At 43.7% G+C, this 22,641-nt stretch overlaps 2 protein-coding genes across 2 annotated transcripts in view; one reads left to right on the top strand and one right to left on the bottom strand.

Annotated features, from left to right (window-relative positions):
* The window catches only part of T265_06580 (hypothetical protein), a gene marked incomplete at both ends in the record, with an annotated part of 59,057 nt that extends 53,504 nt beyond the window's left edge, over positions 1–5,553 (top strand). Inside the window, one exon of the mRNA XM_009171883.1 lies at positions 5,503–5,553. Within this exon, the coding sequence (XP_009170147.1) occupies positions 5,503–5,553 (51 nt within the window). The remainder of the gene's footprint in view (positions 1–5,502) is intronic.
* A 7,148-nt stretch (positions 5,554–12,701) lies between these two features.
* T265_06579 (hypothetical protein) lies at positions 12,702–20,195 on the bottom strand (the record flags this gene model as incomplete). Its single annotated transcript, XM_009171882.1, has 3 exons — positions 12,702–13,121; positions 19,855–19,939; positions 20,029–20,195. The coding sequence occupies 3 exons, from the start codon at positions 20,193–20,195 to the stop codon at positions 12,702–12,704; spliced, it is 672 nt and encodes a 223-aa protein (XP_009170146.1).
* Positions 20,196–22,641: the final 2,446 nt, after the last annotated feature.

The raw sequence follows: 22,641 nt of genomic DNA, 5'->3' as shown, positions 1-22,641 counted from the left end.
GCTGTTGTGGTTGGTGCTATTACGGTTGTCGGTTTTTTCGTTGTCGCTCTTGTGGTTGGTGCTCTTGCCGTTGTCAGTTTTCCCGTTGTCGCTTTAGTGGTTGGGGCTTTTGTGGTTGTCGGTTTTCTCGTTGTCGCTTTTGTGGTTGTTGTAGGTTTGGTCGCTTTTGTTGTTGTTGTCTTCTTTGCAGGTTTTCCTGATCCGGTACATTTATCTTCATTGCAGCAGGAATATTTGTGCACTTTCGAGCCTGAACGCTTTTCTTTTTTTGGGGGACATTTTTCGCAAGTACGATCTGAGCGTGTCACCTTTCCATTTTGTAAGGTTTCTTCGTGCTGCCAGATAAATTGAAATAGAATTACCTGTATATATCGAAGTTTCAAAAAAATGTTACATATAAACATTCCTATCCTGAAACCTGTGTACTGCAATTTTACATAGATAAGTAGATACTCAATACAGTGAATGAATTTTGACAAATCTTTGAAAGTGTTTTCTGATCTGCAGGTGTACGGTAAGCGTAGAAAACTGGCACAGCAGAATTAGTGACGGGGATCCTTGGAATACCTTTCCTAAACAGGTAGGTAACAAGTACCAAATGCATGGTGTCTCACCATAGAGAGATTAGATGTATGGGATAACACCTGGCCAAACAAGTGCAACAACTGAGAGCTATGTGCTAAAAGAATTCTTATACATGAACTACGCGGGTGGTGGAACCACCGCCCTGCTGAATGGTGAGTCAGTAGCTTCGCACCACGGTTTGACAGCAAACGTTCTTCACATGCATTGCGCACGTTCTACGTCCTGTAAACCTATTTTTAATTGTCTCTTTATGTCCCAATCTCACTATTCAAATTTGAGCGTGCTTAAAAGATACCCTATATCCTTGACTTTGATTTTTTTCTGTCATCCAAAAACGCTGAGCGTCTAAAATGCTGGAATGCCCTGTTATCATGCTATTTGTGGCAGGTATTTCACTTCCCGAAATGTGGATGGGCAAAAGTATTTGACTGGTAGCCCAGTTGTATATAGAGGACCACAAAAACGGACGTGGTGACGCATTTGACTGATAAAAATATAGATGAGCGTGAGGCACCCAAAAATCCAGCGTGTCCATGGAAGCTTATAAAAATTGCAAACATGGTTGAACATACGCCCTTCGGGTTCATCAATTCCATACAAACCTGACCTCGGGACTTTGGACACCAATAAAGTGAATAATACAATATTGCTAAAAAATAACATACCTCATAGGCTTTATTGATGAACGTTTCTTGTGAAATAAATAATGAGGGGTGCCGACTTCTTCTCACCCTAACCGCTGAAGAAATATTACTGTTACATGAACAACATTATTTTAAAGAAACACTGCAACCGGGTTGTGCTCTCTAAATTAATCTAGCTGGCGTTTGCCTATAAATGGTAGGTATTTCAGTACGCTTTTACCTTCACAAGCGTGAAACCTATCAGTAAGTAGCTTACATTTACATAACAGATTAATTGCGTAATGCTGATTATTCAATCAGCGTACCAGCACATACTGCAGGGTTGAAGGTTACCAGGTGAATTTCGTGTACCTAACATTCCACATACACTGTTCTACCTTTCCGTACGGTTACAGTTTCTGTCTGCGTTAGGCACACCAAGTGCGGCACTGTGTCGAGGCGAAAATTAAGGGCTCTGTAGGCCTTATCCAATGGCTTTGACTGTCGGTCAGTGACGTATTGTGTTATTTATTTGCTGAGACGTGTCTGACAACCGTATTTTCCCCGACTTACTAAAATACATGTCGCCTAACCTCATTTTGTCGGCATCAGAACATCAGTTAGCTGAAGAAGTATGAATGCAGCAAGCTGCTGTTAGGTTCGATGTATGTGGCGATCATATACCACTTCTAATAGGGTATGATCATGAGTAAATAAAATGAAAAAACATAACACAACATAACATAACAAAACAACATAACTTTCACTGTAGTCACACTACCTTGGCTCCTAGAAGAGTGATGTAATCTCAGCCAAAATTTAAAAACAACGTTAAAGACCGTTTCGAATCCACCCAATCGGAAAATAGTTTATTGTAATCAATCCTAGTTTTGTGATTAAAGGCTTCGTTCAAAGTCACAATCCCAGTGGTTACACGGTCTGATTAATTTCTTTACCCAAAAGTGATTCATCCGAAACTTTAATAGCAGGAATCATTAAGACGTAGGTAACGAAGAAATCACTTTGGATAACCTATCCCAAGGCTTGGTCGCAACACATCTTTTTCTTTTTTTCGGTTTTCTTTCGGACAACTGAGCAGACGTTTTCCAAACTTTTGAGTGTGTTTCGATTGCATCGAAGATCACTACATCTGGAGCCATGGCCAAATTAAAAGGCGAACTCATAGGTTTCCGACATGGTTTATATAGGAGAGGCAACGAGTCTATATAATGCCTACGTATAACATTTTGCAAACAAACGTGAAATAACTAATTATTTAAATGGTTGTCAACAATCATTTAGCTGTGAAAAATTTTCGGCGCCAAGCTGCCATGTCAAGCGAAGGAAGCGACACTAGCAGGTTGCTCAATCCTAGACACGAGCAGTTGAGGTGTCTGTCATTGGGTTGAATTAACGGATCAATATTTACGTCCCCTGTTTACTGCCGGCGGCTAAAGTGGCTGTTATTGAATATCATGTATCGGTATCTTGACGTAGCTCGTTTACTTTTATCATTGTGAATACAGGGTCAATACAAGGCCATCAGTGAACGTACCCAGCCAATATATGTGGAGTAGTCTTGAACTTCATGCGAAGCTGATGGTAAGCAACTATCCGTTCTGGCATTATACCCCTCTGTGAACACTGCAACATTTATGTCGTTATTGGGGATGCAGAATGTACGCAGGTGGCGTTTTTGAAAACAATTTTACGATTTTGTGTGCTTGATTTTTTACTATTTCTCTTCTCGGGATTTTGGTCCAGAATGATATATTTTGCTGATGCCGTTGAGCGAACGGCCGTGTGAAGAGGTGGTGACTATTGAGAATAATTTAAACCCTCCAAAATGAAACCTTCCTCGTAAAATTCCCATACATCTTCGTCACCTTACTATATATGTTCGAAGCATTCAGGTCCAAGAAATTTGTGCGTTTTTGTTGATCATTTATAAGACGTGTGTGGTGTTCTGAGTTGAATACAATTTACCGAAGCATTGACATTTACGAATTCATGATCTGTCAACTGGGACATTTCCAGGTAGAATTTTTACGACAATTTGACGGTTCTGGTGCGACCACATCACTAGTGTTTCGAGCAAGCAAAAACTGTGAGTTTTGACATTGAAACAAACAGTTTGATGTGAATGCAATAACCAACCTTCCCTCCCAGAATGCTTCTCGATCGCAATGTGACTATTTATCAATAAAAGCAATATTCAAGACAGGACACCAAAGTGTTGCCATCAATTCCTGAATCATAGCGGCACTTCAAGGCCACTTTCAACGACCCATCCAAAAACGGGGATTATATTGGGACTAAGGCAAACTTTGCTCGGTTGATCAGGCTTAGATACCGGTGAATACATCAGTTGTTGGCTGCGGACGGGATCAAACGTACACTGAAACACACGACGGGCCGCAACAGTACTCCGTCTAAATAATGTTTTTTCAAGTGGGCTTTGTTGAGAAAACTATGAGTATGGGTAGGCAAGCCCATGCTGAGAGACTCAGAAAAAATGATACGGGTAACAAGAGTGACTTACCACACAGGAGGGGCATTTGTCCTTGACTTTAATACCATTAGTTTTAAATGGAACCGGGCATTTGGAACATACGTAGCATTTTAGTGATTCGGCTCAGACGAACACTAAACGCGAAGTAATTTCAAACTTACCTCCAATCATGAGTTCATACAGTAACACTACCTTGAGCAATTCTCCAAAAAGCATTGTTGCAGTTAGTTTCAGTCAGTTTCAGTCAGTTTCAATGCTTTGAAACTCAATATATATTTGACTGTCATAATTGGAATTCAATCAGTATGATGGATATGTCATCAATCACCACGTTTATACCACCTATTGACCACATTAATGTGATCACATCTTAGGGTGCATGACATTGAGGTCACTCATGCACAAAACTATCCTATTTTATCACCCGTTGTTTCGTAGGAAGAATGGAACACCACTGACTCGACAGGCGCCCCCTGTCGAAAATACGATCATGAATCTTTCTAAAGCATCACATCCATTGAACTCAAACACAACTGTAAAACGCCACTCATCTTACTTTGGAGACATCTGGTGTAGGAATTGCTGCCTAAATTTTAACTAAGTGGTTGATGAAAAGCATCCCATCGTCCCATGAGCATTTTGTAATGATGCTGCTCTCAATGGTTTCATTGTGTATGAGAGGAGTTTCAGGATTGTAGGACATAAATTAGGTGTGGACATGCAGGGATAGATGAAACACGAATATTGCGTGACCTGCATCACTGAGACAACAGAGATCCTGTTTGCGAATCAGTCTTGTTGACCATATAATCTGTACATCCCCCTCGAAAATTGTTGAAGAGCATTACATAAACTCTCGAGTGGCATGCGAATACCTGGACATCATTATCATGTGGTTGATTTGCAGACAAAAGTAGGCAAACTGTTAAGCGACCGAGGGATCAAGGCAAGTATAATTCAACTGCATCAGCGCATTACCCGTGCATTTTTGTTCTACTGCGCCTATCCACACGGAAAATCGTAAGGCCTAAAAAAAGAGAATGGTATGGATGAGCTAATCAAGTTCAGGGTCCTACTGTTCATCATTGCCAATCGTACGTTTGCACAGCGGTGCCTTGCTTCACAGTAAGTTGCTCATGATCTCACTTCAAACAGTAATGGAAAGTTTAGAAACGAAGGTAACCACTCAACCACTAATGTTTAGAACAAAGTTAGAGCTCATGATTTTTTCGCTAAAGTGCTCATTCCGCGAAGCTATATTTATGTACTGTCGGTCAGGTAGTAGGGGCATATGTGACTTTATAGTTTATCAGAGTTAAATTTTGCAACAAACCTTGTCATTTTTGTTTCAATTCCCCAAGCGCATTGGAAATATAAAAATTGCGCTTAAAATCAGGGACTCCATTTGGGTGATGTTTGCCGAATGAATTTGTTTATGAGTGTGATGCAGACGATTTCTTCTGCAAGCATTTATTCAAGATAGTTGATGCTTCCGCTCCGTTTTACAGTGGAAGCAGTCGGATATCATTTAGGTTGTTTCAATTCACGAGCCGTGCATTGAGCATGCGACATGCCTCCGCAGATAACTAGTGGTTAGTACAGATTGAAACCAGCGAAACATTAAATCGCCTCAGAAAAAGTCCCCCACGCAGGCACTGAGTATGTAATCGCATAAGTTATACTAGCGAATGGTTAAATGCCGATTCAAAAATATGTGTTCTGTGGAAGTCATAGGGATGATTTCCACGGCGAGCATTTATTCTAGTCCTCTTCGTTTTACAGTGGAAGCAGTCGGATATGATTCATGTTATCCAAATTGTCGAGTGTGCGTAATCCATGGGACACGTTTGCGCAGATAACTCGTGACAAGTATTATGTTCGCCCAGAAAAAAGTTCCCCTAAGCAGGCACCGCATAGGTAGTCACAGAATATGCACGTTCGAAAATAGGAGCTTTTGCGAAATATAGGAACGGGTAATTTCTGCATAGGTTACATTAATTTAGCACGACACACGTTCAACCAATATTGTCCAAATCTGGTCGAAAACCTACCGGCAGATCACCCCAGTGTACGGCCAATGGTCATCGCCAAACAAACACCATCAAATCAGTGGGATTCATTTGTTTCTTCAAGCGACGAAGAAACGCAATCCGGTCACTGTCAATAAAAAAAAACAATTGCGTGAAACATGCTGCAAAACCGAGCATGATTAATCGCACTCACACACCACAATCGACCATGAAGATTTCGGACGAGCCAAATGAATCCCTTGTGGAATAGTAAAAACGAGGTTAAACATAATGTAAAGCGGGTTACATGCAATAGGGCAGATTATTTTTCGTTGAAAACCATGGATAAAACATGATTTCACTGAAACTGTATGTCCAGTTAGAACAAATACGTTTGCGAATGCGAGCAATCCGTACGGCGTGGACGGCATTCACTTTCAAGATTAACATTGTCTCCGACTGTCAGTCATACCGAAGGTACTTTACGGCAGAACATCTCAGAACAGTTTGCGTAAACACCTCAGAATTCTGAGATGTGATGATTTAGGTTCGAGCAACGTTCGCTGTTAGAGAAATCTAATTTTCCTCCGGAGATAGTATCAGAAGTCTTGTTTGAACGAAGTCATACAAATTCTGTTAACTGTTGAATGCACATAGCAATATACAACTGGCATTGGCAAGTTGGGCGACTGCGTGCCAGTCGACTTGCAGGGTGGACTTCAGTTCGCCAATATCGGAAGCTGGTGTCGCATTCTGCATTCCCGACAGTAGTCCCTACAACATTCGGAGGACGTATGGCATGAGCTCACTCTCCTCATGCAATATGTGTACTGCGCTAGAGAGCTACTAGTTTCATATCACTACACGAAAACGTATATTCGTGCTCAAGACGCCCTTGGGATCCCCATCTGGTTTTCTACAAGCACAGAGATTAAACTACGAAAGAATTCTTTCTGAGGTGAGGTAAAAACGAACTAACGAACACAAACCGAGCCATAGGAAACGAAGTACGAGGGATTGAATTCCTCAAGATATTTTACAGCTCTTCGTTCACACAAAACTCGCTCTCCACAATTACACGGCTCAAGGAAATTTCGCTGGAGCAATGTCACGCCACACAACAAGAATGTTGCTCACCAGCACCTCCAGATTTCCAGACCTATTCTCCCGGACCCTTTGTTACAAGTAAGCTCACCGAGATTCGTCCAGCGGATTGCGGTCCGCAAATGTGGCTCACCACTCGAGTGGCCTGCATTGATTAATCCACCAAAATCCGAATCGATCATCCCAACATTCACGAACGACATAAAGATGGTCTACCATATCGCTGCTATCACGTCGAGCTAAGTAGACCACCCAACTTCACGTGTAAAATTACGTGGCTCGAAGATCCATTGATTATTTGCTGAGAAGTGCGAGCGAGTTTAGGATCAACACATGAATGTTGCGTTACTTGAACGCTGAAGATTGACAGAATGACAAAGACAAAATGATGTAATTGTGCAAGCTGAACTGCAGAAACTGAGCACCACAACAAAACAACCGCAAATATTTTTGCGCCACTGAGAAATTCACACAAGCCTGTCACATCACGACATTGCTTGAGAAGTTTGTAAGAATACACAGGCGACCTGAATGGAGAACGCTGAACCGTAAAACGGCGAATACACTGCTTCAATCGGTACACTCTCGAAATTGGGTGAAATCATAAGGACATCAGTGATTTCTCCATCTTTCGCAATCTACTGACATTTGCTCTTTTTTTTCTTTGCCCGGCGGGATTCCAAATGCTCAGCATCTAGCGTGTTTGACTTGCAACAACAGGGCCATGTTGCACAGTTGGGATAAGCAACTGAAGTATCTTACTCACATCAACAATAATTCAGCTTATTCGGTCACCTTCGGTTCAATACACATTAACTTTGCAGCTTCTTTACTTAATTGGACACAGGTGTATGTCTCAAATATGGCCTATTTCGTGAGTTGCGTGGCCACAACACACACACACACACGAACGCGTTTTTCGATAGGGTGAAAATGCCACCTGGTAAAATGTCAATAATCATGTTGGCTACAAAAGAACGTGTGTTTTACGAATGAATTTCTAGGATCCATTATGGGCGAATCCACGCCGAAGAAACCACGTGACCGATTGAGCGTTTATCTACGAAAATTATACGTGGACTTGCTACTGAACAACTAATATTAGGTAATCAAATGGACATGTGTCCATTTCGCGTCCCCACATCGATATGCTATGGAAGTCATCCGGATGATTTCCACTGCAAGCATTATTACTAGACAGTTGATGCTTCCTCTTCGTTTTACAGTGGAAGCAGTCGGATATGATTCATGTTATCCAAATTGTCGAGTGTGCGTAGTCCATGGGACACGTTTGCGCAGATAACTAGTGATCAGCATTAGGTTCGTCCCAGAAAAATTTTCCAACGCAGGCATTGGGTAGGTAATCGCAATATACATGTCGGAGATTAATTGTACGCCCGTTGGAAAATAAAAGTGTTTGACAAATATAGGACGTGTAATATTTGCATGGTTTACAACAATTTAGCACGCCACTTGATTAACCAATAATGTCAAAATCTGGTCGAAAACCTACCGGTAGATCACTCCAGTGTACAGCCAATGGTCAGCGCCAAACAACATCATCCAGTCAGTGGGACTCATTTGTTTCCTCAAGCGACGAAGATACGTAATCCGGCCACTGTCAATAAAAAAAAACAATTGCGTGAAACATGCTGCAAAACCGAGCCTGACAAATCGCAATCACACACATCACAATGGACGATGCAGATTTCGGACGAGTCTAAATGGATTCCTTGTGGAATAGCTCAATATAACGCGGGTTTTCTGTAGCAGCCCAAGACACTTCTCGTTCAAATCCGTGGACAGAACACTACTGATGATCACACCCCCTGTATTCCTCTCAACAAACTTACCAAGTTACGATTAGTTCCTACATGTGGCCAACTTCAATATAAACTATAAATAATCGTCAGGATGCAATGTTATAATATACTGGAGAAAAGGCGGCGTGAGCGATTATCAAACCCTGACGTTCAACCCAAAAGAAACCCCGAATGATCTGGGTACACATTTCACCGAGTCCAAGAAGTTCTGCATAGCACAAATCAACGAATCTTTCGAAATATTTCAACTCCCCCGGCAAAATCGAAAACATGACAAATCCATCCAGTGGTACGCCCCAGCACTGAAACACATGGCGAACTGGTGAACGAATGAGGAGAAATTTGAAAGGAAAAAGAAAAATTCCGATGAATCCGAAGCTCAGTTACCATAATGAAGCGGTTGAAATGCTGCAGATTTTCTTTGGGCCGATGTATCAATACGTACAACAGCATGCTGGCCGCTGAGAGTCTGACAAGATATTAGACGAAAGTGATCCACGAGTCGACTTAAATATATTTCTATCGATGAATAGTTGCACGCGCAGCTGGCGTGGAACAAAGCAGGTGAAGATCAGGTAGAAGAGTCTAGCCCTAGAAGTGTACCAAGTGCCCAAAGTTGAACCACTTCACTAGACAATGTGATTGCGTCACTGTGAATTCGTTGAAGCAATCGGAAAAGAATAATTATGCTTACATGGTATCAGAGAAAACGTTGGTGTAGCAACATTGTAGTCAGAGCACCCCACTCATTGAACGTTCCGAAAAAGTCAAAGTAATATCAGAACGACTCTCAACATCATTCCAGGCAAATAGGTAACAGCTGTTCGGATCGATGAATCCGGTGTCGCTCTGCATTGGGGAAACGGATCACAATCGAGGCACGTTGTAGTGTCCGTATATGGGAACGTCTTACGGCCAGGACTTACACTGCAGTGACCGATAGATGAGGCAATCGGGATCGCGAAACAATGCAGCATGAATAGAATATAAGCTATTAAACTGGCAGGCTTGTGTAAATCGGTTTGCGATCACTCTATATTTTCAGCTCATGTAACACCGTTATTACACCGTTGAAGTCAACCTCAAATCCTTCTACTCTGTGTTTATTCTAATCTCGACCCGGAACCTCCGGACTTCCGCACTATTTGGTCGAGACCACTAAGATTTGCAAAAGGCGTGCAATTAAGCACGACAGTCAGTGACGACATTCAACACTGTTTATTCAGGGTAGTTTTAGGAGGTCTCAATATTTACTTCTCAGTCTGTCCAGAAACCCAATTCATCTAATGATTGAATTACTTTCCTTGAAGCACCTTTTTGTCTCAAAAAAGAAATGTTGTTCGGCATTGCACCCATTGATTATTTTGCGAATTCCTCGGAAACTTAGCATTGCGTTTTGTGCGACACAATCTCCAACGGTCCATCTTCGGTCTGGAACCAAATCGGATCATACAGACATGAGATGCTTTATCACTTCACAGGGTAAAAATGTCTACTTTGTATGAAAACCGGTGGGGGAAATTCGTCAGATTAGGGATTTCTCCTAGAATTCTGCATATGTTGCAAAACACGGAACATTGGAATTCCGGATTCCTGCACGTTGCTGAAAAGCATCTGCACTGAACATATCAAGCTATTACACTACAGTACAGCCCTGCGTAGTCCCGTTTCGTATGGATCCCTTCATGAATAATACCCGACCCTGAGCACCTGCAGGCTGTCAGACATTTTTGCCAGTATCTCAGCGCTTCCAAAGAATAATGACCACTTCACTCAGTTACTGGCCGAACAACATCAGTGTTCGTGTCTTAGTAACGTGTAAACTCACTGCCGTTATGATCTCATTGTTTCTACGTAAGCTACAGCACCAGTCTGAAATCGGTCGCCCAATGCCAGCACGGATAACAAATACTTCGAGCCTCAAATTTAGGGCAAGAATTCATTCACTTACCAGTTTCATTCGAGATGTGCACTAAAGCCAGCACCGCGGTAAATCGTTTTGTAGCAGTCACAACGCGTCGATTCTGTCAACTGCGTCTCACCATCGTTCTAACTGGTACAGTGTGCCGGCCTACGAGCACTGTCTGCCTGTTACACTATAATACGATTTATCATTATCACCACCAACATCATCATTTTCATCACCCTAGCAACATTCAGCACCGCGGTAAATCGTTTTGTAGCAGTCACAACGCGTCGATTCTGTCAACTGCGTCTCACCATCGTTCTAACTGGTACAGTGTGCCGGCCTACGAGCACTGTCTGCCTGTTACACTATAATACGATTTATCATTATCACCACCAACATCATCATTTTCATCACCCTTCACAGCAACATTCCGGTAAGATACACTGGCACTTAGCTGCCGGTGAAACGAATAGCGCCGTCGGTCTGGACTTATTTACTAAGAAACACCAAGTGAACAGTCACAGACTATTGGATAGCGAAGCAAATCTCTCATATGCATCTTGTTTACAAAAACTGAATATTCATATTCTCCTTAAACACGTCTTCTTAAAGTTTCCTGGATATCCATTGACTGTTGCTCAAATTAAACCAAAGGCCACTACACAAAATCCGTAATAGATCTCACTTTTCAAGAGACGCGAAGCGGATTTACGAGAAAACACACAACCCGCATGCCTCAATCAGTGGCATCCAGCGTTGCACCAGTATGAGGGGAGAAAGCGATAATCGAGGGAATCCTATGTCTTTAGCGAACACCATACCTGGTTGCTTTCAGCTCTGAATAGAATTTATAGAAGCATAACTGATCATTATGTCGGATGAAGCCGCCGTAAAAGTGGTCATTCCCTCTGATATGAAACCGGCACACAATGATAGGCGGAACTTAGATAGGCAGCCCGGTTAAGAAAAGAACCGATGCGCACCAATGGGCTAAGCTGCTTGTCTTGTCCCATAGGATTTCAGACATTCTGCAAGGATGATCACGTGGGCTCAAATATTCAGCGGCATTTGGTTCGACAGAAGCCACTTAATATTGCCATGTCATGATGGCCCCTCAATCACCTTTGGCTAATACTGGTTTGAAACAAAACATAACGCTTCTTTTGGAACAGGTATCACGTGCCCCGACAATCTCAAAATCGTTTGTTTATTCAGCTGCCCTAAATAATCGGATTCGTTACCAACTGAACGCTTACACACCACTTCAGTGCGTATTCGCAGCAGCCAGTTAACACTCGCCACGTCATAGAGAGACCGGGTAACATTAGTTCAAAGCCACCCGAGCATCCTTTGTTTTGGGTGAGTCAGGCCTGACAAAATAGAATCAGACTGCTCTTGCGGCTCCCTTTTATTGATTTTCGGTCATGACGCCCGAAATAAAGCAAGATGGCGAGAGCTGCATGTGAATTAATTTTTCGTGCAGTAACTCCAGTTTTCAGAATACGGTCACACCCTATGCAACCAACGGGATGCCCGAGACCGTCAACAAATAATGGAGTTTATTCGGGAGTATCAGAATATCCCGTATGGATTGGAAATCTTAAATTGAAGCTTTCGAAAGTGAAACTGCAGAACGCAACGGAAACGCGAGGTCATCTCTGACGTGCTGGTTAGCTTACTTGCGTGGCAAAACATTCATTAAGCAACAACACTACATGATCTGCATAGTTGAAATTATCTCTCCTCAGACTTGATTTCGATATCTACATTTATGAGACTTTGAAGTATGCACACCATGAATAAACTGAACAACGATTAGAGAGGGGACATTCCTAAAGACCTGTACAAGATGTCTGGAAATACCTAGACAGTCAAACATGAACCTGGAGCTGGTCGGAGTAATGAGGGTAACGCGTGCGAAGAATGTTTACATAAGTCAACGGCATCCATCTTTGGCCAACAATGTTTAGCACAGCGAGTATATCAGCAGATTCGAAGGCTTCGTTAAAGTTGGGGAAAATCGCGATTACTGGTCAGCTGTTGCTCGAAGATCCATTGTTTATTTACTAGAGGGCTTTCATAAATCCAACAGCACGCGTATGCACGCTGCATTCTGCTGGTGCACAAAGGCACACATCAATAAATGGAGCTGATTAGTTGGACAAGTTTTGTTTTCGAAGGAGAAATTGGGACAGCACAGAGTCGAATGCTTACATGAACCCAGTCAGCTTTGGCTCGGCTACACAAAACCATGCAATCGTTTGCGGTGACTGATGCAGAAGTTTCTGCATCACTCAGATTTTCTAGTGTGTAGCGTCTAGTTAGACAGGGTGCAGTACTCTCGGCAGCGAGTTTGAAAGTTGCAACAGACAACCGACGGAGTATCCAGAGTGAACGTAGTAGCATCTTGTTGACCGATTTGCCATGAAGTGCCCACATTAAGGGCCTGAGAATATCAGGAGAATGAATTCTGAACAGCAAGCGTGGAGCAGTATACGTGAGCGGTAGCATTCGCAATGTCAACTTCATGGGTGTCTGACTTGGTGGTGTATGCATCTGGAATTTAGAAAAGAGTAAATTTTGCGTGTAACATGTTGGCATCTAGTAGATTACGATATGGAGAGACTGTAGGGGCAAGCAGTAGCATATTTTCGCCCATCCACCACGTCATGTACGGCGAGTAAGAAGACTCGGCCGATATCAACTGATGACGGTTCATGTGGCATTAAGTTCGTTTCATCTCAAGCAGAATTCCCAGTACAGTACAGTACAGTTCAGCACAGTGCAGTACAGTAGAGTACAGTACAGTAGAGTACAGTACAGTGCAGTACAGTGCAGTACAGTATAGTACAGTACAGCAAAGTGACCTACTGAATTACACAAGACGAAATACTACGATAAATTCCAGTAACCTTGCAGTGTGATGCTCCAATCAGTTTACCTGATTAAGTACTTTTATGAGAAAAGTCACATCGTGGGCATTTCAAATCCCGCATTGAATTCGCTCGCACAAGTTGACAAATTTAGTGTTCGGTTCAGTCAGAATTGAGCACGGTCTGGCCTTTGAGTTACTTGCGCTGTCTCATCTGAGACCGAGATTCCATGAATGATGCTAGACGTCCAGTTAACACAAATCGGTTTGGGCATGCGAGCAACCTGTGATGCATGGGCGGGATTCCCTTTCGAGCTTAAGTTTGTTAGTTCTACGGTACGTACTTCACGGCAGAACATCTCAGAACACATTGCGTAAAGCTTAGAATAATGAGATGCAATGATTTAGGCTCGTGCAAGATTCGCTGGTGCAGTACTGGATACAGATTCCATTTTCCTCTGGAAAAAGTCTCAGAAGTCTAATTTGAACAAAGTCATGTGAATTCTCTTGACTGTCGGACGGACAACATAATAATGCACAACTGGTATTGAAAAGTTGGACGACTGCGTGCCAGTCGACTTGCAGGGTGGACGTTAGTTCGCCAATATCGGAAGCTGGTGCCGCTTTCTGCATTCCCGACATTAGTACCTCCACCATTCGGAGATCGTATGCCATGATCTCACACTATTCGTTCAATATGTGTACTGCGCTAGAGGGCTATGTAGTTTCCGATTACTACACAAAAGCTTACGTTTGCGCTCAAGATGCCCATGGGATCACCAGCTTGTTATATACTACAACACGGATTAAACAACAAATGAATTCTTTCTGAAGTGAGGTAAGACGAAATAAAGAACAAAAAGGAGCCATAGGAAACAATGTACGAGGGAATGAATTCCTCAAGATATTTTACAGCACTTCGTTCACAGAAACCTCGCCCTCCGCAGTTGCAGAAGGCTCAATATCACGGCACACAACCAGAATGTTGTTCACCAGCACGTCCAGATTTCCAAAACTGTTCTCGTGGACCCCTTGGTACAACTAATCCCACTGAGGTTCGTTCATCGAATAGCGGTCGGTTGATCTAGCTGGCCTTTTGAGTGTCCCGATTTGAATAATCCACCGAAATCTGAATCGATCATCCCAACATTCACGAACGACATAAAGATGGTGCACCATATCGTTGCTATCACGTTGAGCTAAGTATACCACCCACCTTCACGTGTGAAATTACATGGTTCGAAAATGCGTCGATTGCTTGCTGAGAAGTGCGAGCGAGTTTAGGAGCACCACATAAATGTTGCGTTACTTGAACGTTGAACATTGACGGAATGACAAAGACAAAATGACGTGATCGCGCAAGCTGAAATGCAGAAACTGCGCACCACAACAAATCAACCGTAAATATCTTTGCACCACTGAGAAATTCATGCAAGATTGTCATATCCACGTCGTCGTTTGAGAAGTATGTGGGAATACACAAGGCGACCTGAATTTAGAACACTTTACCGTAAAACGGCTAAGACATCTCTTCAATCAGTAAACTCTCGAAATTAGGTGAAGTCATAAGGACATCAGTGATTTCTCCATCTTTCGCAGTCTACTGACATCTACTCTTTTTTTCGTTGCCCGGCGGGCTTCCAAATGCTTAGCATCTAACGTGTTTGACTTGAAACAACAGGGCCATGTTGCACAGTTAGGTTAAGCAACTGGAGTATCTTTGTCACGTCATCAACAATAATTTGGCCTACTCAGTGTCCTTCACCCCCAATATACATTACCTTTGGAGCAATATGAATGCGTTCATTTTCAGTCCAGATTTTTTACTTGACACTTAGTGCAATACAGATGTATGCCCCAAATATGGCCTATTTTGTGAGTTGCAAATAAGTATCCGCATTAGCTGTACGTTGTGACCACAACATACACACACATTTTGCGATTTATTTTGCATTTATTTTAGATAGTTGATGCTTCCCCTCCGTTTTACAGTTAAAGGAGTCAGATATCACGTAGGTTGTCTAAATCGTCGAGCCGTGCGTTGGGCATGCGCCACGCCTGCGCAGGTAACTAGTTAATAATGCTGATCGACACCAACAAAGCATTATGTTCGTTTCAGAAACGAAATTACCAACGCAGGCATTGGGTATGTAGTCGCATAGAGCATGGTAGCGAATGAATGAATGGGGATTTCTCTTTCCATTACCCAGGCGCTTTAGAAATATAAACATTGCGCATGCAATCAAAAAATCCCTCTGGTTGATGCTTGCCCACTGAATTCGTTTATGGGAGTGATGCAGATGATTTTTTCTACAATTAATTTTTCTAGATAGTGGATGCTTTCTCCCCGGTTCGTAGTGGAAGCAGTCCTAGGTCATGTGGGTTACCCAAATTCTCGAGCCACGCGAATCCCATGGGACAAGTCTGCGCAGATAACTGATGGTTAGTACTGATTGGAATTCACAAAGCACTAAGTTCGTCCCAAAATAAATTTCTTAAACCATGCAGCCGGTAGGCAATCGCATACTATATGCTGTAGATAGGTTGTTTTCCCATTTAAAATGGTTGGTTTGCGAAATATTAGAGGTGGAATATTTGCATAGTTTACAACAATTTAGCACGCCACTCGATTAACCAATAATGTCAAAATCTGATCGAAATCCTACCAGTAGACCACTCCAAAGTACATCTAATGGTCGGCACCAACCAATATAATCCAGTCAGTGGGATTCATTTGTCTTCTCAAGCGACGAAGATACGCAATCCGGGCACTGCCAATGAAAAAGCGATCGCGTGAAACATGGTACAAAACCGAGGCCGACAAATCGCAATCACACACATCACAATGGACGGTGCAGATTTCGGACGAGTCCAGATGGATTCCTTGTGGAATAGTAAATTCGCAGTTTAGCTCAATACAATGCTGGTTTGCTGTCACTGATTTACCCAGATCACACTGCTGATGATCACCCCGCCTATATTCCTCTTAGGACCCAATCACAAAAATCTTGCCAAGTTACGATCAGTTCTCGCTTGTGGCCAACTTCAATCTAAAATAGAAATAACTGTTGGGCTGCAATTCTGTTGTGCACTTGGGGAAAGGGGCCGTGAGCGATTAACAAACCCTGACGTTCAACCCAACAGAAAATTCAAATGATCTGGGTACACATATGATTAGGTCCCAGAAGTTCTGGATGGGACAAAACAACGAATCTTTCGAACTATTTCAACTCCCTCAGATAAGTCGAAAACACAACAAATTCCTCCAGTGTTACGCTCCAGCTATTGTAGGTTTCCTTTGGAACGATGTATCAATACACAGAACAGCGCTTTGGCCGCCGACAGTCTAACAAGATATTAGACTGAAGTGACCCACGAGTCGACTTAAATATCATTGGATCAATCAATACTTGCACGTGCAGCTGCCGTGGGACAAGGCAGGTGAAGACCAGGTAGAATAGTTCAGCCCTAGAAGGAAGCGTACCAAGTGTCCGAGGATGAATCACTTCACTAGATAACGTGACTGTGTGACCATGAATTAGTTTAAACAAACTGAGAAGACTAATTTTGCCTAAATGGTGTCAGAGATGGCCTTGGTATAGCAGCGTTATAGTCAAAGCACCCGACTCATGGAAATTTCCGGAAACGTCAAGGTAGTACAAGTGCGGCTATCAACATCATTCCAGGCAACTGCGTTAGAGCTTTTCGGATCGATGAATCCGGTGTCGCTCTGCGTTGACGGAACGGATCACAAACGAAGCAAGTTGTACGGGTCAGTATATGGGAATTTCTTACGGCCAGCACTTACACTGCAGTAACCGATGAGGCAATCCTGCGTTAGAGCTTTTCGGATCGATGAATCCGGTGTCGCTCTGCGTTGACGGAACGGATCACAAACGAAGCAAGTTGTACGGGTCAGTATATGGGAATTTCTTACGGCCAGCACTTACACTGCAGTAACCGATAGATGAGGCAATCGAGATCGCGAAACAATGCTGCATGAATAGAATAGTTGATATTAAACTAGCAGGCTTGTGTGAATCGGTTTGCGGTCACTCTATATTTTAGCTCATGTGGCACCGTTATTAGACCGTATAAGTGTACAATATGCGTGTACAATATGTGTTTATTCGAATCTCGACCCGGAACCTCCGGAGTTTCGCACCATTTGGTCGAGACCAATATAATTTGCGAAAGGCCTACAAATCAGCACGAAAATCAGTGATGCCATTCAGCATTGTTTATTTCGGGTAGTTTTTGGAGATCTCAGTATTTGATTCTCAGTCTGTCCTCCAAAGCGGGTTGCCTAATAAATGAATTACTTTCCTTGGGGCAGCTGTGTATCGAGAAAGCAAATGTTGTTCAGCAATACACCAATTGATTATTTAGCGAATTTTTTGGAAACTTAGCATTGCGTCTTTCTGAGGTGCAATCCCCCATCTTCGGTCTGGAATGAAATCGGCATATTTTGACATGAGATGCTTCATCATTTGACGGGGTAAAATTGTCTACGTTGTACGAAAACCGGGGAGGCAATTTGTCACGTTGGGGATTTGTCCTAGAATTCTGCAGATGTTGCAATACACGGAACATTGGAATACCAGATATGCGTTGGATATATCCAGGTGTTGCACTACGAAACAGTCCTGCGTATTCTCGCCTCGTATGGGACTTTTCATGGATAGTACTCGACCGTGAGCACCTGCAGGCTTGGTCAGCCAATTTTGCCAGTGTCTCATCGCTTCCAAAGAATGGTAGCCACTTCACTCAGTAACTGACCGAACAACATTGGCGTTTGTGTGTCTTAACGTGGAAACTCGCTGTCGCTTTGATCTCGGTGCTTATATGTAAGATACCGCAACACTGTCTGAAATTGGTCGCCCAATGGCAGCACATATATCAAATACTGGAAGCTCAAAGTTGGGGCGAGAATCCCTTCAATTACAAGTTTCATACAAGGTTTGTGCTAAAGCAATCACCGCGGTAAATCTTATTGTGGCACCCATAACGCATCTATTGTGTCCCTGGCGTCGCACCATCGTTTCAACTAGTACAGTGTGCCAGCTTTCGAGTGCGGTCTGCCTGTGACACTAGTATACGATTTACCATTATCACCACCAACACCGTTATTTTCATCACCTTTCACAGCAACACTCCAGGAAGATATAATGGCACTTAACTGCTAGTATGCGGGAAGGAAGCACCATAAAGGGTGCTTTCAGCTCTAAATAGAATTTATATACGCACACTGATCATCATGTCCAATTAGATTTTCGTAAAAGGTATCAACCCTATCTGACATAAAACCCGCATGGTAGGCTGGGCGGAACTTAATAAACACTCGCCGATATGTGTCACTGCGCTAGGCTGCGTGTCATGTCCCATAAGGTTTCAGACATGCTGCAAGCAAGATCACGTAGGCCAGGGCCACATGGCTTCAAATATTTCAAAGCACTCTATTTGGCAGTAGCCGCTTTCAATTAATATTGCCGTGCCATTACTCTCAATCATCTTTCACCAATAATCGTTTGAAGCTTTCTTTGGAACATGTATCAGGTGTCCCGACAATCTGAAACAAGGTTAGTTTATACAGTTGCTCTAAATAACCGGATTCGTTACCAACTGAACACTTACACACCACTTCAGTGCGTATTCCCTGCAGACAGCTAGCTCATGCCACCGCACACAGAGGCCGGTTAACATTAACTCAAACCAAACCAAATACCCCCTGTTTTGGTTGAGCCAGGCTCTACAAACATAGAGTAAGACTGCTCTTACGGCTGCCTTTCAAACACCACTCTTTAGCTTCATTGATTTTCGGTTCTAACGCCCGAAATAAAGCGATAGGTCGAAAGCTGCTCGTGAATTGATTATTCGTACAGTAACTCCAGTTTTCAGAATACGGTCACAGCTTATGCAGTCAACGGGATACCCGAGATGATCAACAAATAATGGGGTTTATTCGGGATTATCAAAAAATCCCAAATGTTTGGAAATCTTAAATTAAAGCCTCCGAAATTGAAGTTGCAAAACGCAACGGAAATGCGAGGCCACCTCTGATGTGCTGGCTAACTTATTTGCTGGGTATAACATTCGTCAAAGGACAATGGTACATGATCCGCACAGTTAAAATTATCTCTCCTCAGACTTGGCACAAAATCGCCTTTATTGTACAAGCTAGACCAAACGTAACCTCATGACCTCGCTGCAGACTGCATAACTCCTGCAACCTCTCAATGCATCCTCCAGCTCCTACAAACCTACATAATTTCTTTTTAGTTTATTACGCTCGCATCTGGAACAGCCTTTCTGAGTAGCTGCAAAGCATCACGCATCATCATACTTTTCTGAGTCCATAGACAAATTCCTTACCTGTGAAACTGCTGCCGCCTTATTTAATACCTAACTACCCCCGACCTCCATCAGCATCATAATCGACAGCATGTCATCAGTTTTCAACAACGATGCTTCACTGCCGTATAACCGCGATTCATTTAAAAGCCTTATTGTAAAGAAAAGAATAAAGGTGGATGGGGGAGGGACTTAGTGCTAGCTTACCACGATCATTCCGAGGTGTCTATATCTCCAGACATCCATTTGAGCGATCTGGATAGAAACAGACAACAAAAACTCCACTGACATCGGTTGGCAACCATATCTTGTAGTGTTTCCAACCAGGCACAGTGTGCATCACGCGGTCCCCATCCTGGAAGGCGAGTAGCAGCGACAGCACATAATCGTTTCGTGATCTCCTTCATACTCCTCTGCCAAGTCAAGGGTTGGCTACCTCTCTGTCTACGCCACTCTTAATTGGGCATGGAAAACAGCACTCACTTCGGCAAACGATGACTAGGTATACGCAACACATGTCCCAACCAACGCAGCTTCTGGTGCTGGACATATTCTTCACTGCACGACCGAAAACGTGGTTTCTAACTGCCTCATTACGGATTCGCTGACACCAACCCACATGAGCTATGGTTCTTAGGCAACGATTATCGAATACCGGAAGACGTCTTACTTCCGCTGCTTGAATGGGCCAAGTCTCACAGCCATACAACAAAACAGCCCGTACTTTAGCTTGATACACACGTCCCTTCAGATTCAGGGATAAACCACTCTGACGCCAAAGGTGTCTCAAATTGGCGAACCTCGCAGATTCGTGCATTGACCTAATCTGTCACACTACGATCAGAACTAATACCACTTCCAAAATACGTAAAACGCTCCACAACTTCCACTACCTCTCCCTGGATTGTAAGCAGCGTGTTCGGTGGCTGCACGTCCAGAAGCATGACCTTAGACTTTGTAGGTCAAAAGTGCATACCAAACGACTGGATGACTTTGGTCAGTTCATTCAAGAGTAATTGCGCCTTCTCCTCCTCTTCGACCATTAGAACGATGTCGTCTACGTATTCCAGATCGACAAAGTGTTCCTCACAGGCTATTTGAACACCAGGGTTTTGGAGATCCTCCAGCGTTCGTCTCATTATTTCATCGATCACGAAGTTAAAAAGGAATGGAGAGGGTGGGCACCGTTTTGTATACGGAAGCTTTTGGAGAGCTCCCCGTACACTGCCGTACGTCCGGAAGTCTCAGAATACAAACAGCGTATTATGTTTACAAACTTCCGGGGCATTTCTTGGTGGGCAAGCTTCCCAAGAAGAACAGACCGATCAAATCCTACCAGCCCGGAATCCGGCTTGCTGCTCTCGAGTCAGTATCTCACGAGCCACCGTAAGGCGACGAAACACGATTAACGCCAACAGTGTCGTTACGACCGCGGTCAAGCTGATCCCCAGTTATTTCCACTCACTACGCGCCCCTTTTTGAAAACGGGACTATCATCGATTCTCCCCAGTTGCCTGAGACAGACTCCGTTTCCCAAATGCAACCAAGCAGATCGGGCAAGCGCTGACGGAGGACTTCAACCCGTCTTTGAACAGTGCGGGTGGGAGGTCATCCGGACCAGTAGCTCGGTCGCGCTTGAAAGAACAGCAGTCGTAAACCTCCGAGGCCGTAGGTGGTCCCACATTCACCGTCCAGGGTTCTACATGACCTGTGGGCTCTAGATGAGTACCGGCAGTTGCTGTTCAAAGTATTCGGCCCACCAGTCGAGGCGTTCTTCTTTATTCGAGATGTTCATTTCATTCTGATGTTTGTTAGTTTCACTCATAGGTAGTCCCGCGGGGACCGGTCGCACGGATCAACTGACATAATCTTATGGCAATACCGACTTTCCGGGCCTCTTCCATTTCTTTGGATTTCTGTGTCCATCATATTTCACGATCGGATCGCAAGGTCATTTTCACTTGACGTCTGATAACTCTTCGCACCGGGTTGTTTGGTGCCGGCTGGGATGCTTCTTCGAGATTCATTCGGTCTGATTTCCAGTGCTTGGGTGCGCCTGGTTGGGTCGTGCCACAGGCAAAATTCCCAGCACTGTACAAAGAGGTGGCAATCTCGTTCCAGTATGAGTTCACATCTGATGATGGAGCATTTGGAAGAGACTCTAGCAGATGCTTCTGGTAAGTTCGTATGACATCCGGATCTGTCAGTCTTTCAGTTGCCATGCGATTCGTCCGCACTTTACGCGGCCCCGGAAAACGTAGGGAGAAGCGAGTACGGACGAGCGCGTGATCAGAGTCCACAAATGTGTTCCAAACCGACCGCCAGTCAGTTGTTGATCCGCACCGTCGGTAACTGATGGCAATGTGGTTGATTTGAGTTTGTGGCCGGCCTGCCGTTGGAGAACACCAAGTGGTCAGACAACTTCAGCTAATTCGGAAGTTAGTACTGCATAAAAAACAGCCTGCGATCAGCACACAGCCGAAGCAATCTTCCCTATTGTCCGTACGTACCGAGTCCAGTCCAAGTCGATCTCCTAATTGAGTCTCAGATGCACTAAGCCTGCCCACTTGCGTATTCATATCTCCGACAACCACCACAATGCCTGAGCTTTTAGCTTGCCGCAGCAGAGCATTCAGGGCGTCGTAAAACCTGTCTTTGACGGCGTCGGAGCTACAATCAGTTGGGACGCCGGCAGACACCAATAACAGACATCCATCAACTTGCCGCTTGTGAGACTCCTTCACAGACATTGCCAGGCGAACCGCACAGAGGCGACTATCAACAGGTATCCAGTCAAGTAAGGATACTTCCGCCGGGTGATTTAGCACAAATCCAACCCCTACACATCCCGCT

Source organism: Opisthorchis viverrini (genome assembly GCF_000715545.1).
Source record: "Opisthorchis viverrini unplaced genomic scaffold opera_v5_138, whole genome shotgun sequence".
In the NCBI taxonomy this organism is placed as follows: domain Eukaryota; kingdom Metazoa; phylum Platyhelminthes; class Trematoda; order Opisthorchiida; family Opisthorchiidae; genus Opisthorchis; species Opisthorchis viverrini.
Note: the sequence above shows the minus strand (reverse complement) of the source record. Positions and strands in the feature narration are given on the sequence as shown.